General features: G+C 43.7%; 1 protein-coding gene across 1 annotated transcript in view; it reads right to left on the reverse strand.

Annotated features, from left to right (window-relative positions):
* Nucleotides 1–1,267: 1,267 nt before the first annotated feature.
* SPMIP7 (sperm microtubule inner protein 7) overlaps nucleotides 1,268–18,637 on the reverse strand; it is a 60,597-nt gene continuing 43,227 nt past the window's right edge. Inside the window, exons 8-9 of the mRNA XM_055294444.2 lie at nucleotides 15,065–15,172; nucleotides 1,268–1,507 (exon numbers count right to left, since the gene is read on the reverse strand). Of these exons, the coding sequence (XP_055150419.1) occupies nucleotides 1,384–1,507; nucleotides 15,065–15,172 (232 nt within the window). The 3' untranslated portion in view covers nucleotides 1,268–1,383. The remainder of the gene's footprint in view (nucleotides 1,508–15,064; nucleotides 15,173–18,637) is intronic.

Raw genomic sequence — 18,637 nt, forward strand, 5'->3', positions numbered from 1 at the left:
TCTATTTTTTTTCCAATTTACTCTTTCTAAAAATAATGAAACTACAAGATTGGGTTCAGGGGGAACCATTCCTTTTGCATGCAGGCACGTCCGCCCTCAGGATGGATGGCTGTTGCCCTTCCTCTTTCATCCTGGTAGAACACTCACCATCGAAGTCTGTGTTGTTGTCCATTGAGGCAATACATGATTCCATCACAAAGGTAGCTGACTTCCCCCTTTCTGTGGGAAAATCAAGAACAAACTACCCCCAAAAGCACTTACACATTTACTTGGAGTTCTGAGGTATAACTATCTTGATCTTAATTTCTTAGAAGTCAGATACTTTTGAGACACTTCAGAAAAGTCTAGAAACACAGGGAGGGTTTTTTTTTTTTCAGTTTCTATTTGTTTTGTTTTTATAATTCATTGAAGGTTATCCAATTTGCTGAAAAAATGGAAGGGTAGGAGAGGTATAATATCTAAATTTAGAACACCTGGATTCTAGCTATAACTCTACTAATTATTAGTTGCATGACCTTAAATACTTCACTTCTCCTGGTCTTAGTCTATTTTATTCATAAAATGCAAGATATTTGTAAAATGCCTGCTATAAGAATTATTACAAGGTTGCAGGATCAAATGAGCTAAGGTTTACAAAAGCAGTTTGTAAACTCCAATAGGCTCTGTGTATGTGTATATGTGTATGCAAATACTATATAAATATACTTTATATGTATATTCCGAAGGCCAGAGGGCTCCCCCTCAGCCCACATGCATCCCTGAGAGATTTTGGGACCTGGTGCTCTCTTTGGTCAAGGCCAGGTCCGGCCACACTCTAACCCAAAGTGGTCCTGACTTAGACTTCCCAGTCCCCCCTCATGGGGACTGGGGAACACTTCTCTCTGAGGGAAACACTGGAGCAGGCCAAGAGAGGGTAGATGTTGTCCCCTTGTGTGATGTCCTCTGCGAGAAAAGAAGAACGCACTTTCTCAGCAGCTCAGTGTTCCCACTGACAGCATATGGATTTTTGACTAGATTGCCTTTGAGATTCTAAAATCTATGATCTGCTCTCTGCTCTAGAATCCCTGCACCGAAGTGGTCCGATGTGAAACCTCTAGGTAGACCCAATATTCCAACCCTAAAGAGGAATCTTCTGCCACACAGCCCCTGCTCCCCTGCTGCCGGCGGCTTGGGAGTCTGAGCCGCGGCTGGCCGGCGCCCCGTGTCCAGCTGAGCGCTGCCTGCGGGAGGAGAGAGGCGGGGCTGGGCAGGGACGCGCAGGCCAGCGGAGAACAGCACCGACCCCACCACACTGCACTGCGCGGAGAAGCCGCCTTTATTTCCCACCGGCGCACAAGCCTTCCCCAGGCGGAGAGCTGGACAGCCCGCGCAGGGCCACCTCCTCTAGTAGTCTATGGTTTCTTTGTCCTTCTTGTTGAAGGGGTTGTATGGTCTCACAGTTGTGACCAGTCGAGACAGTGGAGCCTGGTGACGGAAGAGGTCAACTGCCATTTCTTTCTGTAAGACGCTGAGACAGTATGGGGAAAAAAGGAGGAAAATGAGACATAAAAGACATATACAAATATACAACCTCATCCAACTAATGATACCCGTGTGCGGGAAGGGGAGGAGAGAGCGCATTGCAGGCAGGGAGCGAGGATGACTCGTGCTGGGGAGCACTCAGCTTCAGGGATTGCACCTCTGCGCTGCGCAGAGAATTATGGTGGGTGCTAGGGATGGGGGTGATCTGCAGAAAGCCACCCAAGGAACCCCACCGCACCGTGCCTGGGGAGGGCCCAGGGCACGCAAGGGAGAGCTCTCCGGGCTGGGCGGCTAGGGGAATCACGAGGAGTCTCCTCCAAGGATGAGTGAGGGGCGGACAGATAAGGCCCAGGGAAGCCAGGACAAGACATGGGGAGGGCAGACCTCACCCAGAGGGTAGGAGAAGACATACCTGGGTCACCCAGAGGCCTGGAGAAGACATGGGTGGGAGGGGCCCAGGCCTCACCCAGAGGCCAAGAGAAGACATGGGTGGGTCACCCAGAGGCCAGGAAAAGACATGGTGGGTGGGAGGGACCCAGGCTTCACCCAGAGGCTAGGAGAAGACATGGGTGGAAGGGTTTTGGACCTCACCTAGGGGCTGGGAGAAGACATGGGTGGGGGTCCTGGGCCTCACCCAGAGGCCAGAGGCCAGGAAAAGACGTGGGTGGGAGGGGCCTGGGCCTCCCCCAGAGGCTGCTGGGGGAGGGTGAGCAAGGCTGGGTGTACAGGGTTTTACTGGCTCTGCCAGTGCATTTAAGCTGCCTGTTCCCACAGGAGGCTCATGACTGGGCTTCATTTTACTTTGCTTGTATACCCAGTAGGAACAAATTTGCCCTATCAAGTTTGGTGTGATAATTAAAATAATTTTTTTTAAAAAGCTTTGAAAATGTGGAATGCTTTGCAAGTGATGTTTCATCCCCTTGGGTTACTGGCATTCCGAAACTCCCTATTCTGCCTGGAGGTGGCTGTCCCAGTATCACAGGAGTTGGGCCAGCTATTATGAGCAACCCCACAAGCCCATGGCCTGAAGTAATTTTGTTGTGAATCTGTTGCTATTTGAATTACACACACAATGAAGTGCTTGTATTAGCAGCAAGTTACAATGCTGGTATGGGAAATTAAAAAATTAAAAATAATTAAAATTAACCCTCTATATAGTGACTACATCTAAAATGGCTTTGTTTTATGCTATGATCACCTTGAACTAATATTTTATTTTGCTTTATATATATAAATACACACACATACACATATGTATATTATATGTTGTGAGAAATGGCTGCAGAGGTGGGAAGGCAAGTTTCTGTGAAGGTTACATTCTGGTGGGAGGGTGTGGGCAAGAAATACTGGGCTGTCGTGGAAATCGGAGCTAGAAAAAGCATTTGTGCCTGCGTTCCCCTTGCTCACAACTTTGGAGACAGGTCACATCCCTTCTTCTCCACCTCCAACACATCCCATCTCCTCACTTCAAATCTCTTTCAACTGTCCCTTCCTCTCAGTTTGCATTCCATCCCGATGTTCATCCTGAGGCACTGTGGGGGCCATATGCATTTTGCTCCAAATATAGTGTGGGAGTATATGGCCATGGACTCCTTTGCATCAAGTCCTAAACAACTTAAAACCTCCAAACTACCAGTGCAGTTTTCTCTATTACAGAGCTCCAGCCAAATGCACTGTTCCTTGCCTCTGCATCAAGCGGATCCAATGGCCTCTCTCTTGTCCCCCTTCCAGTGTACAGCCTGGCAGGCAGGAGCATGTCACTTGACTGCTGGTGTCAGAATCCAGAGCCAGGAGGTTCAGGTTCAGGAGAGAGTGGGCAGGAAGGAAGCGAAGGCAGGAGGCACGGGAGATAAGCTGTTTGCTTTTTCAAGAAGTTTAGAAGTGAAAGGAATGAGAGGGGAGAACAGGGTGGCAGCTCACAGGGAAGCCACAGGGAGACTCCGCTGGGGTTCTTCATGAACAACGGGCCAGCTGGAAGAGGCCAGCACCGCGGGGCAGAAGGGAGGAAGCAGGACTGATGGGACCACAGGACTCAGAGCTCAGAAATAATGATCAATATTTTAGAAAAGTAAGAGTGTGTCTTCCTGGGGAAAAAGGGAGACAGCAGTGATGGAAATAGAGCCTGGGATGTGAAGAGGAGGAGGGGACACTAGCAGGGAAAATGAAGGGGTCACCTTGGGTGCCCCAGCAAGCAGCAGGCAAGACCAGCTGAGAGGGGCATGGGGAAGGGACTGGAAGCTCGTGTGGCACAGAGAGGTTTGAAGACAGCCACCACAGGAATGGCATTAGCTCTTAATAAGCAAGGAACCTATTGCAGAGGAGCAGTGAGAGTACAGTAGCGGCTAATATTCAGGAGTTCCCAGGGGATGCCCGTGTGAAGACGACTTCTTAGAAATAACAGGAAAAAATGCATCAGATCAAGCAGAAACAGTCAGGAGGAAGTTAGCTCACTATATTCTCATGACACTCATCAGAGAGAGATCAAGGCTCATACTTTCACTGGAAAGTTTTAGAAAAATAAATTACAGTGTTAGATACAATCAGAGTGATACTTTTTGATGTGAAGAGCCTAGAAGGCCCAATTTTCTGATCATAAGGGCCAGGCCTTCCTGCTAGAGGGCACAGTCCTTATGAAAGCACAGTGAGTTTTTACACATTTAAATTCCCTCCTGCCCCTCTGCACCATGCTTTTTCATGCCAGAACACCACCGCTTGCCAGGAGCTGCTGTTAGGGGAGAAGGCAGAGGTGCAGGCCTTGACATCTGGGCCCAGAACGAGCCATCACTTAGTTGTGGGTGACACTTTGGTTAGTGTCACTTTCTCTAGAGAGTTATCTGCACCCTGAGAATAAGAATCCCAGAGAAGCTACCTCAGAGGGCGCTGGGTCCCCACTCGGGCCATGGATGACAGCTGTATGTGCTGTATGTGTGTATAGTGAGGGCCATGGATGATAGCCATGTGTGTAGTATATGTGTATTGAGAGGGATTGCGAGGACTCCCAAGAGTCAGCTATGGGCCTGAATCTGGATATGAAAGTCTGGCTGAAAGATACAAGTTATATTCTCTGTCAGTAACAGTAGGGGACAGTTTTTCATTTAGAAATAGAGATTTATCTGAAAGATAATAGGAAACTTTTATCACACATTGGATGGCTTGATTATGTGTTGTGTAGATATGTTAGAGCAATCAGAGATCAGGGTGGGGTCCGAGATTTGGGGGTGAGAAGATGGATTGTGAACAAAAAAAGCAAAGGGATTAGCAATGTTTATAGCTGCACTGACAAAGAATCTCTGCATCGGATCCCTCCTAAATCATGAACCAGCCACAAGCTTTCATCCCAGCTCTCTTTGGACAGTGAGTCTAAATGATCAATATAAGGATGTATTTAATTTTGACATTGTTTTATGTCCCTCACATGAAGTAAATATATATTACTTGTCTAAATGTCTGCCAGCTTTGCCTTTGGAAATGGATTTATAACATTTCAAAATATGTCTTGACATTGGCCTTGGCAATGATTTCTTGTGTATCACACCCAAAGCTTAGGCTACAAAAACAAAAATAAGTAAGTATGACAATGTCAAACTAAGATACTTCTGTGCAGCAAGGGAAACAATCAGCAAGATGAAAAGGCAGCCTACAGACTGGGAGAAAATATTTGGGAACCATATATTTGATAAGGGGTTAATATCCAAAATTTATAAAGAACTCATACAATTCAATAGCAAGAAAACATATAACCCGATTTAAAAAATGGGCAAAGGACCTGAACAGACATGTCCCCAAAGACAACAAAAATGGTGAGCTGGTGTATGAAAGAGTGCTTAACATTGCTCATCAGGGAAATACAAACCACAGTGAGATACCACCTCACACCAATTAGAATGGCTGCCATCAAAAAGACAAGAGATAATAAGTGTTGATGAGAGTGTAGAGAAATGATAGACTGTTGATGGGAATGTAGGTTGGTGCAGCCATTATGGAAAATGGTATGGAGACTTTAATTCCTAAAGAAATTAAACATAAAAATAACGTATTCCTTCTCTGGAGATATACTCAAAGGAAATGAAATTACCACTTCATAAAGATATCTGCATTCCTGTGTTCATTGCATCATATTCACAATAGCCAAGATATGGACACAACCTAGATGTCTGTTGATAGATGAATGGATAAAGAAAATGGAATATTATTCAGCCTTAAAAAGGAGGAGATTCTGCCATTTGCACAACACAGATGGACCTGGAAGTCATTTTGCTAATAGATACAGAAAGAAACATGTTGCACAATCTCACTTACATGTGGAATCTAAAAAAGAAATAAAAGGTGAAATATACAGAGATAGTGAATAGAACAGTGGTTATGAGGGATTCAATTGGGGGGGTGAGGCAATGGGAGATGTAGGTCAAAGGATGCTAAGTAGCAGACACGCAGGAGAAACAAGCCTGAGACATAAGATTCATCATGAGGACTACAGGGCGTCATAGTGTATCGTATTCAGGATTTTTGCTAACTGAGTAGATTATAGCTGCTCTGACCACAGGGGGAAGGGGAAAATGGGTAACTATGGAGATGACGGATATTAATATGTTCACTATCGTAACCATTTTACTATATACCCATATCTCATCATAATATCATGTTGTTGGGATGATATACACAACAGAATTTATTTTTTAAATACATGCAAATATTGAGACTGGGAAAAAAATGTGTCTTGAAAAAAAAGCAAATGCAAGTTATTAGCCTAGAAAGCCATTGACCTCCTTTTAAAATGTTTCTCATCAAATGGCCTGGAGAGATGCAAGAAAATTACCAATCCAGAAAGTGAGACGTGTTGATAAAGCCTTCTGCTGGCAGGCACCTTAGAAAAGGCCACGCACACAGGGCTTGTGGGATTCATAGAATTGTTTATACGCAGTGGCCTACAACAGGCTGTTTGGGGCCCGAGAGCCGCCCCCTGGGGTGCCTTTACTGTGCCATGAGGAATGCTTGCTGCCCTCAATTACATGGGACCAAGCCCCACTCCTTCAAGTCACTGCCTGAGCCACTCCTCTGTGAAGTCTTCTTTAGTGCCTCCTCCCAGAGCCCCAGGCAACTTGTGTGTGCCTGTTTCCTTATCTGTAAAATGGGGATAGTAACGTCCCCTTCCTCACAGGGTTCCTGGGACCATGACATGAGTTAGTACCCACAAAGCACTCAGCCAACAGAAGTGATTATTAGTGTTAAGACATTTTTCATCATCTTATGCTACAATTGTTTATTTCTCATTGCGAGATGGTGAGCTCCTTGCAAACAGTTCTTGTGATTTATTGAGCACAGTAAACATGCATTGACTTAGTAAAAGATCATGTGAATCCACCAGCAAATGGGTGAGTGAATAAAAAGATTAGCAGCTGGGTGGACCAGGAGCCACAGCCCAAGAGGCCCATGCATGGCAGCTGCTCCCATTCATAGCCATTGCCTTTCTGAAAGTTTTAAGAAGCTAATCAGAGCAGGAGCTCTGGCTTGGTACCCATGGCCTGACAGTCACCTCCTCAGAAAGCTCTCCCTGACCACCAAGCTCAATAAGCCCCTTCTGAAGAACTCTCTCCTACATCAGTCTTTCTTCTTCATTTCACTAGCTAAGATTATTATTTCATTTCTTCAGTTACTTGTGTGCTTCTTTACCGTCTATCTTTCGTACGAGAAAATAAGCTCCTGAAAGCCAGGACCTTGTCTGTTCATCCCTGTATCTTCAGTGTCTTGAACAGTGCCTGGCCCAGAATTGATGCTCAATAAATGTTTGATAAGGTCGGGCACGGTGGCTCATGCCTGTAATCCCAGCACTTTGGGAGGCTGAGGCGGGACCATCACTTGAGGTTAGGAGTTTGAGACCAGCCTGGCCAACATGGGGAAACCCTGTCTCTACCAAAAATACAAAAATTAGCTGGGCGTGATAGTGCACGCCTGTAATTCCAGCTACTAGGGAGGCTGAGACATGAGAATCTCTTGAACCCAGGAGACAGAGGTTGCAGTGAGCTGAGATCACACCACTGCACTCCAGCCTGAGTGACAGAGTACTCCGTCTCAAATAAATAAATAAATAAATAAATAAATAAATAAATAAATAAAATGTGGATAAACGAATGAATACTCTACCAAAAGAATGTGATCTAGAACAAGCTCTCCTTTTGGGGGTGAACTGCCGTCCCTCTAGTCTGCCTTCCTACTGTGCTAGCATATTCATCTGCAGTGGGCCAACTGCTAGACATCGTTCAGACTGTGTTTGCATTTTCAAAACCGTTTGCAATGCCAGGAATTCCATCAGGTGCTTTCAAATTTGAGTTATAATAAATGAGTAATGATGTGCTGCTTCTCATTAGTAGCTTCAAATAAAGAAAACTTCAGTAACCTTGCATCTAACATCTCCTGTTTTCTGGGATTTTTTTTTTTTTTTTTTTTTTTTTTTATTATACTTTAGGGTTTTAGGGTACATGTGCACAATGTGCAGGTTTGTTACATATGTATCCATGTGCCATGTTGATTTCCTGCACCCATTAATTCGTCATTTAGCATTAGGTGTATCTCCTAATGCTGTCCCTCCCCCCTCCCCCCACCCCACAACAGTCCCCGGAGCGTGATGTTCCCCTTCCTGTGTCCATGAGTTCTCATTGTTCAATTCCCACCTATGAGTGAGAACATGCGGTGTTTGGTTTTTTGTCCTTGCGATAGTTTACTGAGAATGATGTTTTCCAGTTTCATCCATGTCCCTACAAAGGACACGAACTCATCATTTTTTATGGCTGCATAGTATTCCATGGTGTATATGTGCCACATTTTCTTAATCCAGTCTATCGTTGTTGGACATTTGGGTTGGTTCCAACTCTTTGCTATTGTGAATAGTGCCGCAATAAACATATGTGTGCATGTGTCTTTATAGCAGCATGATTTATAGTCCTTTGGGTATATACCCAGTAATGGGATGGCTGGGTCAAATGGTATTTCTAGTTCGAGATCCCTGAGGAATCGCCACACTGACTTCCACAATGGTTGAACTAGTTTACAGTCCCACCAACAGTGTCAAAGTGTTCCTATTTCTCCACATCCTCTCCAGCACCTGTTGTTTCCTGATTTTTTAATGATGGCCATTCTAACTGGTGTGAGATGGTATCTCACTGTGGTTTTGATTTGCATTTCTCTGATGGCCAGTGATGAGGAGCATTTCTTCATGTGTTTTTTGGCTGCATAAATGTCTTCTTTTGAGAAGTGTCTGTTCATGTCCTCTGCCCACTTTTTGATGGGGTTGTTTGTTTTTTTCTTGTAAATTTGTTTGAGTTCATTGTAGATTCTGGATATTAGCCCTTTGTCAGATGAGTAGGTTGCAAAAATTTTCTCCCATTGTGTAGGTTGCCTGTTCACTCTGATGATAGTTTCTTTTGCTGTGCAGAAGCTCTTTAGTTTAATGAGATCCCATTTGTCGATTTTGGCTTTTGTTGCCATTGCTTTTGGTGTTTTAGACATGAAGTCCTTGCCCACGCCTATGTCCTGAATGGTATTGCCTAGGTTTTCTTGTAGGATTTTAATGGTTTTAGGTCTAACATATAAGTCTTTAATCCATCTTGAATTAATTTTTGTATAAGGTGTAAGGAAGGGATCCAGTTGCAGCTTTCTACATATGGCTAGCCAGTTTTCCCAGCACCATTTATTAAATAGGGAATCCTTTCCCCATTTCTTGTTTTTGTCAGGTTTGTCAAAGATCAGATAGTTGTAGCTATGCGGCATCATTTCTGAGGGCTCTGTTCTGTTCCATTGATCTATGTCTCTGTTGTGGTACCAGTACCATGCTGTTTTGGTTACTGTAGCCTTGTAGTATAGTTTAAAGTCAGGTAGCGTGATGCCTCCAGCTTTGTTCTTTTGGCTTAGGATTGACTTGGCGATGCGGGCTCTTTTTTGGTTCCATATGAACTTTAAAGTAGTTTTTTCCAATTCTGTGAAGAAAGTCATTGGTAGCTTGATGGGGATGGCATTGAATCTATAAATTAGCTTGGGCAGTATGGCCATTTTCACGATATTGATTCTTCCAACCCATGAGCATGGAATGTTCTTCCATTTGTTTGTATCCTCTTTTATTTCATTGAGCAGTGGTTTGTAGTTCTCCTTGAAGAGGTCCTTCACATCCCTTGTAAGTTGGATTCCTAGGTATTTTATTCTCTTTGAAGCAATTGTGAATGGGAGTTCACTCATGATTTGGCTCTCTGTTTGTCTGTTATTGGTGTACAAGAATGCTTCTGATTTTTGTACATTAATTTTGTATCCTGAGACTTTGCTGAAGTTGCTAATCAGCTTAAGGAGATTTTGGGCTGAGACAATGGGGTTTTCTAGATATACAATCATGTCTTCTGCAAACAGGGACAATTTGACTTCCTCTTTTCCTAATTGAATACCCTTTATTTCCTTCTCCTGCCTGATTGCTCTGGCCAGAACTTCCAGCACTATGTTGAATAGGAGCGGTGAGAGAGGGCATCCCTGTCTTGTGCCAGTTTTCAGAGGGAATGCTTCCAGTTTTTGCCCATTCAGTATGATATTGGCTGTGGGTTTGTCGTAGATAGCTCTTATTATTTTGAGATACGTCCCATCAATACCTAATTTATTGAGAGTTTTTAGCATGAAGGGTTGTTGAATTTTGTCAAAGGCCTTTTCTGCATCTATTGAGATAATCATGTGGTTTTTGTCTTTGGTTCTGTTTATATGCTGGATTACATTTATTGATTTGCATATGTTGAACCAGCCTTGCATCCCAGGGATGAAGCCCACTTGATCATGGTGGATAAGCTTTTTGATGTGCTGCTGGATTCGGTTTGCCAGTATTTTATTGAGGATTTTTGCATCAATGTTCATCAAGGATATTGGTCTGAAATTCTCTTTTTTGGTTATGTCTCTGCCAGGTTTTGGTATCAGGACGATGCTGGCTTCGTAAAATGTGTTAGGGAGGATTCCCTCTTTTTCTATCGATTGGAATAGTTTCAGAAGGAATGGTACCAGTTCCTCCTTGTACCTCTGGTAGAATTCAGCTGTGAATCCATCAGGTCCTGGACTCTTTTTGGTTGGTAAGCTATTGATTATTGCCACAATTTCAGAACCTGTTATTGGTCTATTCAGAGATTCAACTTCTTCCTGGTTTAGTCTTGGGAGGGTGTATTTGTCGAGGAATTTATCCATTTCTTCCAGATTTTCTAGTTTATTTGCATAGAGGTGTTTGTAGTATTCTCTGATGGTAGATTGTATTTCTGTGGGATCGGTGGTGATATCCCCTTTTTCGTTTTTTATTGCATCTATTTGATTCTTCTCTCTTTTCTTCTTTATTAGTCTTGCTAGCGGTCCATCAATTTTGTTGATCTTTTCAAAAAACCAGCTCCTGGATTCATTAATTTTTTGAAGGGTTTTTTGTGTCTCTATTTCCTTCAGTTCTGCTCTGATTTTAGTTATTTCTAGCCTTCTGCTAGCTTTTGAATGTGTTTGCTCTTGCTTTTCTAGTTCTTTTAATTGTGATGTTAGGGTGTCAATTTTGGATCTTTCCTGCTTTCTCTTGTGGGCATTTAGTGCTATAAATTTCCCTCTACACACTGCTTTGAACGTGTCCCAGAGATTCTGGTATGTTGTGTCTTTGTTCTCGTTGGTTTCAAAGAACATCTTTATTTCTGCCTTCATTTCATTATGTACCCAATAGTCATTCAGGAGCAGGTTGTTCAGTTTCCATGTAGTTGAGCGGTTTTGACTGAGTTTCTTAATCCTGAGTTCTAGTTTGATTGCACTGTGGTCTGAGAGACAGTTTGTTATAATCTCTGTTCTTTTACATTTGCTGAGAAGAGCTTTACTTCCAACTATGTGGTCAATTTTGGAATAGGTGTGGTGTGGTGCGGAAAAAAATGTATATTCTGTTGATTTGGGGTGGAGAGTTCTGTAGATGTCTATTAGGTCCACTTTATGTAGAGCTGAGTTCAATTCCTGGATATCCTTGTTAACTTTCTGTCTCGTTGATCTGTCTAATGCTGACAGTGGGGTGTTAAAATCTCCCATTATTATTGTGTGGGAGTTTAAGTCCCTTTGTAGGTCACTGAGGACTTGCTTTATGAATCTGGGTGCTCCTGTGTTGGGTGCATATATATTTAGGATAGTTAGCTCTTCTTGTTGAATTGATCCCTTTACCATTATGTAATGGCCTTCTTTGTCTCTTTTGATCTTTGTTGGTTTAAAGTCTATTTTATCAGAGACTAGGATTGCAACCCCTGCCTTTTTTTGTTTTCCAGTTGCTTGATAGATCTTCCTCCATCCCTTTATTTTGAGTCTATGTGTGTCTCTGCACGTGAGATGGGTTTCCTGAACACAGCACACTGATGGGTCCTGACTCCTTATCCAGTTTGCCAGTCTGTGTCTTTTGATTGGAGCATTTAGCCCATTTACATTTAACATTAATATTGTTATGTGTGAATCTGATCCTGTCATTATGATGTTAGTTGGTTATTTTGCTCGTTAGTTGCTATAGTTTCTTCCTAGCCTCGATGGTCTTTACAATTTGGCATGTTTTTGCAGGGGCTGGTACCGGTTGTTCCTTTCCATGTTTAGTGCTTCCTTCAGGAGCTCTTTTAGGGCAGGCCTGGTGGTGACAAAATCACTCAGCGTTTGCTTGTCTGTAAAGTATTTTATTTCTCCTTCACTTATGAAGCTTAGTTTGGCGGGATAGGAAATTCTGGGTTGAAAATTCTTTTCTTTAAGAATGTTGAATATCGGCCCCCACTCTCTTCTGGCTTGTAGAGTTTCTGCTGAGAGATCAGCTGTTAGTCTGATGGGCTTCCCTTTGTGGGTAACCCGACCTTTCTCTCTGGCTGCCCTTAACATTTTTTCCTTCATTTCCACTTTGGTGAATCTGACAATTATGTGTCTTGGAGTTGCCCTTCTCGAGGAGTATCTTTGTGGCGTTCTCTGTATTTCCTGAATCTGAATGCTGGCCTGCCTTGCTAGATTGGGGAAGTTCTCCTGGATAATATCTTGGAGAGTGTTTTCCAACCTGGTTCCATTCTCCCCATCATTTTCAGGTACACCAATCAGACGTAGGTTTGGTCTTTTCACATAGTCCCAAATTTCTTGGAGGCTTTGTTCATTTCTTTTTATTCTTTTTTCTCTAAACTTCCCTTCTCTCTTCATTTCATTCGTTTCATCTTCTATCAGCGATACCCTTTCTTCCAGTTGATCGCATCTGCTACTGAGGCTTCTGCATTCTTCGCGTAGTTCTCGAAACTTGGCTTTCAGCTCCATCATCTCCTTTAAGCCCTTCTCTCCATTGGTTATTCTAGTTATCCATTCTTCTAATTTTTTTTCAAAGTTTTTAACTTCTTTGCTATTGTTTTGAATTTCCTCTCGTAGCTCAGAGTAGTTTGATTGTCTGAAGCCTTCTTCTCTGAACTCATCAAAGTCATCCTCCATCCAGCTTTGTTCCGTTGCTGGTGAGGAACTGCGTTCCTTTGGAGGAGGAGAGGTGCTCTGTTTTTTAGAGTTTCCAGTTTTTTTGGTCTGTTTTTTCCCCATCTTTGTGGTTTTGTCTACTTTTTGTCTTCGATGATGGTGATGTACAGATGGGTTTTTGGTGTGGATGTCCTTTCTGTTTGTTAATTTTCCTTCTACCAGACAAGACCCTCAGCTGCAGGTCTGTTGGAGTTTACTAGAGGTCCACTCCAGACCCTGTTTGGCTGGGTGTCAGCACCGGTGGCTGCAGAACAGCGGATTTTCGTGAGACCACAAATTCAGCTGTCTGATAGTTCCTCTGAAAGTTTTGTCTCAGAGGAGTACCCGGTTGAATGAGGTGTCAGTCTGTCCCACTGGGGGGGTGCCTCCCAGTTAGGCTGCTCAGGGGTGAGGGACCCACTTTAGGAGGCAGTCTGTCCGTTCTCAGATCTCCAGCTGCATGCTGGGAGAACCACTACTCTCTTCAAAGCTGTCAGTCAGACAGGGACATTTAAGGCTGTGGAGGTTCTCGCTGAGTTTTTGGTTGTCTGTGCCCTGCCCCCAGAGGTGGAGCCTACAGAGGCAGGTGGGCCTCCTTGAGCTGTGGTGGGCTCCACCCAGTTCGAGCTTCCTGGCTGCTTTGTTTACCTAAGCAAGCCTGGGCAATGGTGGGCGCCCCTCCCCCAGCCTCGTTGCCGCCTTGCAGCGTGATCTCAGACTGCTGTGCTAGCAATCAGCAAGACTCTGTGGGCATAGGACCCTCCGAGCCAGGTGCGGGACACAATCTCCTAGTGTGCCGTTTTCCAGGCCCGTTGGAAAAGCGCAGTATTAGGACGGGACTGACCCGATATTCCAGGTGCCGTCTGTTTTCCCTTTCTTTGACTAGGAAAGGGAACTCCCTGACCCCTTGCGCTTCCCGAGTGAGGCAATGCCTCGCCCTGCTTCGGCTCGCGCACAGTGCGCTTCACCGACTGTCCTGAACCCACTGTTAGGCACTCCCTAGTGAGATGAAACCGGTACCTCAAGCAGAAATGCAGAAATCACCAGTCTTCTGTGTCGCTGGGGCTGGGAGCTGGAGACCGGAGCTGTTCCTATTCGGCCATCTTGGCTCCACCCTCTCCAGATCTTCTGGGATTTTTTTTGAGATGGAGTCTCACTCTGTTGCCCAGGCTGAAGTGCAGTGGCACTCTGAGCCCACAGCAACTGCCGCCTCCCGGGTTCAAGTGATTCTCCTGCCTCAGCCTCCCAAATAGCTGGGATTACAGGTGCCCACCACCACACTGGCTAATTTTTGTATTTTTAGTAAAGACAAGGTTTCATAATGTTAGTCAGGCTGGTCTTGAACTCCTGACCTCAAGTGATCTGCCCACCTCAGCCTCCCAAATAGCTGGAATTACAGGTGCCCACCACCACACTGGCTAATTTTTGTATTTTTAGTAGAGACAAGGTTTCACAATGTTAGTCAGGCTGGTCTTGAACTCCTGACCTCAAGTGATCTGCCCACCTCAGCCTCCCAAAGTGCTGGGATTACAGGCATGAGCCACCATGCCTGGCCACATCTCCTGCTTTCAATTTGCAAAATGTGGGTTTAAAAATATATGTGACTTTCAACAGAATTTTGTCTTTTATAAAAGTAAGCTGGCTGTTCACAAGAAGTAACTATGTATCTGATGTATGTTCCATGTGTCTTCTGATGGTCATGCAGAAGGGTGATGTGTGTGCACGGCTGTGAGTCTAAGAAGCAAAGATGCCATTCCTCTAATGCGCCTGAAATACCTTCATATGCCCCTTTTGGCCACATTCATAATAACATTAATCTACACCTGGTTTTCAGTGTAATTTTGGGTAAGATTCAAAAAGAAAACACATACAAAGCTTAAGAAAGTTCCCCTCAGTAGGAAAATGGAAAATTATCTTTTTTCTGTTTCGGACTTGATGCCACATTTTTAAAAACAATGTAAATTTGCTTTTACTATTTAATTGTTCTTTAATGGAATAAACACAATTAGGATTTCCCCTCCTAATGTATCTGAGCAAACTGAGTAATAGGATTCATACTTACCGGCGCAGTTCTGAATCTGATGATATGTTTGTTGATGGAATATTAGAATTTGCTGGGTGGGTGGCTGTGAAATGAACCTTGCCGGTATATCCTGGAATATTTGCAGCACTAAAGTGAAGAGTTAAGAGAGGAGGAAGAGAGGAAATTAAAATGATGATTTGTGAAATTGTCATGGTAACTAGCACCCAAATATGAAAAATATAAAGAAAGATGCAGTCTGATTTTTTTTTTCCTGTATAAGGTGTGGAACTTGGGCTGTCCAAAAAGGAAACAGTGCAGGCCTGGGGCATGCTGATGCACAGGTCCTTAGATAACAGCCCTATGCTGGGGTCGATAACATTTATTTCAAGTTCATGTTTTTCTGCTATTTTAAATTTCCATGTCTTTTACAAACATGACTCACTGCTGAGCTCTGTTTCATAATGAAGGAAGAAACCAGGTCTTGACAGAGCGGCAGACCTGTATCCCACACATATTTCTGTAATGCAGACTCTAATATTAATGAATACACACTCTTACATTTATAGCATTGTTACTTTTATCAGATATCTTTCTTATCACCATTAATGTACTGCATTATAAATTTCAGATGATTTCCTAAAATTGCCCATCGGAAACAAATGTACACCAGCATTAATTCTACAACAGTCTGTTTAGTTGAATTCCACTGACTCTTCTGCTTCCCTGTTCATTTCTCCACCAGGGACAGTGGAAGATAAAAGGAAAACACAAGAGTGAAGAAGCTGTTCTTCAGTGTGTATAAAAGCTCTTTCTCTCCAGAAAAGGCAAATGAGCATTCAAGAGAAAGGTTTAAGTAGGTAGTTCAGAGGAAGGAATGTGAAGAATAACGAATATTCTTGCCATGATAGCACACAAGGTGGTTTACACAGATTATTTCCTAGGAGGTGGGTAAGGCTTATGGGACAGGCCCAGGGTGAAGCTCCATCCTGTGTGCTGCAGGGAGTTGAGGAAAATAAGATTTAAATTGTATTTCAAAGTCCAAGAACACAACATTTACAGATCATGAGGCTCGTGTAATAGCCTACCATCTTTGCAGAACCATATCAACGCCATGGCCTCAGCTCACTGTGCTGGCCTCAGGGAGGAATAAGAAAGGCCACCATCACGAACTTGCCCCCAGGGTGGAAAGGGCCAGTGGACAGATTGTAAATTTCATTCATCTCAGTGGCTTTCACTTGCCATCCTTGGGCCTTTCTCTGAGAGCAGGACATCCTTGTGGCATGGTTCCCTATTCAAAATTGGCACCCAGACAAAATGCAACACAGTAGCAACAAGCAAACCTCTGTGGGTGGTGGAGGAATGGTTCTTCAGTGGCTGCCTTGGTTATATCCATGACCTTCCCACAAGACCAGTAAGCCGAACAAAGCCTTCTCTAGGAACCACTTAAGAGTAATTTTCAAAATTTGGAGCTTATAAGATTTGCTCCTGAAAGTATCAGGTGACAAGGCAGGCAGAAGAGAGGTTAGTGAAAGGTGTGTGTGCTTAAGGGTTGGGAGGAAGATTCAGACCCCGGTTCCCCATATCATCTCTGGGATCTGGACTGGACATAGTCTTTTGGAGCCTTCTAGCCTCAGCCTGACCCCGGGTAGTGATACCAACCAGAAGGACTTGGGTGAGGGAGAAGTGGAAACAATGAGAAGGATTCACATTGCAATTTCTTGGTGTCCTTCCCACATTGATTATGTGCAAGTATCAGAATGTTAGGGGGAAATACGTATCAGGCAGGGAATTACACTAATAAATCTCCTAATTCTCTTCCAGCTGTGTAGTTTATGACTCTGTTGGTGATGACTTATTGACTTGCAGGTGACATAATCAAGGACACCCAGAGACTAACAAAGTGAAGGGAAATTACGTCTATGGCAACAGCAGAATAAACAGTACAAAATAACAGATTTTGTGGGACTAGGAAAATAAGGCAGCTAAAGAGTGGGGGAAGCCCACTGCATCTAGAAGCAGGCTTCTGTGGCAAGCCTGACTCTGCCCCTTAATCAACTGTGAGGTTTTACTCCAGTAGAGAAAGCTCTCTGGGCTTCAGCTCAGTCAACTGCAGCATGAAGACAACAACGCTAACCTCTTAGGGGCACTCTGGGGATTAGAGGGATTCAATGAATGTGCAAACAGCTAGCAAATTGTTAGCACTTAATAGATGCTAAACTAATTTCAATTGAAATACAGTAATTTAAAGAAATAAAACATTTACAAAATAAGGGCCATGCACATGGAGATTGCAAAGTTTATCCAGTACAGACAGCTGAAAAGATGCTAAGACAGAGGTTCCCAATGGTGCTGCACACAGACATCTCAGGGGCATCTTTAAAGGTACCAATGCCTGGCTCCCACCCCCACAATTTTTTTTTTTAAGATGGAATCTCGCTCTGTTGCCCAGGCTGGAGTACAGTTGCACAGTCTCGGCTCACTGCAATTTCCACCTCCTGGGTTCAAGTGGTTCTCCTGCCTCAGCCTCCTGAGTAGCTGCTATTACAGGTGTGTGCCACCACGCCCAGCTAATTTTTGTATTTTTAGTAGAGTTGGGGTTTCACCCTGTTGGTCAGGCTGGTCTCGAACTCCTGACCTCATGATCCACCTGCCTCAGCCTCCCAAAGTGCTGGGATTACAGGCATGAACTACCTCGCCTGGCCCAGCCCCACATTTTAATGTAACTAGTAAGTGGTGTGGCCTGAGCACTGGGGCTTTTGACAGCTCTCCGGATGATTCTTCTGTGCTGCTAAGTTCAGGAGCTGTTTTACAGCCACATTGTCAAGCTTGCTGGAGGGACCTAGGTGAGTGAACTGAAGCTGCTGAATTCTAGGCAGTGCCCTGCAGGATTTCTTGGAATTTTGTCGGAAAAGTGCAGCTGTAAGTTAGGGAGGTAACCCAGAATGAGGCAAAGTTATTCATGCGTGTGTCTCTCCCCCAACCATTCATTAAAGCTTCCATGCATGTTACAAAGGAAATCCCCTCCATCTGTGTGAAAGGTTTTTTCCACTGACTTTGAAAACACCTGCAGAATTAAAATGCCTCTAAAGTCATATCCTGCCATCAGAGCAGTTAAGAAGTTAGAGGGATGGACGCAGGCCATCTGTCAATCACATGAAGGGTTTGATAAAAAACATTGCACAGCCTCTGTGCCTCTGTGGCATGCAGGTTATTGATGCTAAATGGTATCATATGTTACATTGTCTTAATGCTATTAGATTACATCATATTTAATAATAACATTTCATGAAAGAGTAGACTGATTAGCTGCTCAGTCTTGAGAATGAATTCAGTTGCATAATAAACTGCCAAATATTTGAAAACAAAAGTCCTCACCCACACTGCTTCTGAATTTATTCCATTTAACCCTGGCACATATGACCATAACAAGGGGAATTTTGCCATCTCAAGTGCAACACAGTGACCTTATATTAAGACAAGAATACTCTCTGGGGAACACTTTAGACTGCTGCTGATAGGAGATATTATTTTTCAGCTGGAGGGAACAAAGCTATTAAAGATACTGAAACATACAAGCAGGGAAATGGATTTCCAGATTAGTCACATGTTCAA

This window comes from Symphalangus syndactylus, chromosome 9 (genome assembly GCF_028878055.3).
Source record: "Symphalangus syndactylus isolate Jambi chromosome 9, NHGRI_mSymSyn1-v2.1_pri, whole genome shotgun sequence".
Classification (NCBI taxonomy): domain Eukaryota; kingdom Metazoa; phylum Chordata; class Mammalia; order Primates; family Hylobatidae; genus Symphalangus; species Symphalangus syndactylus.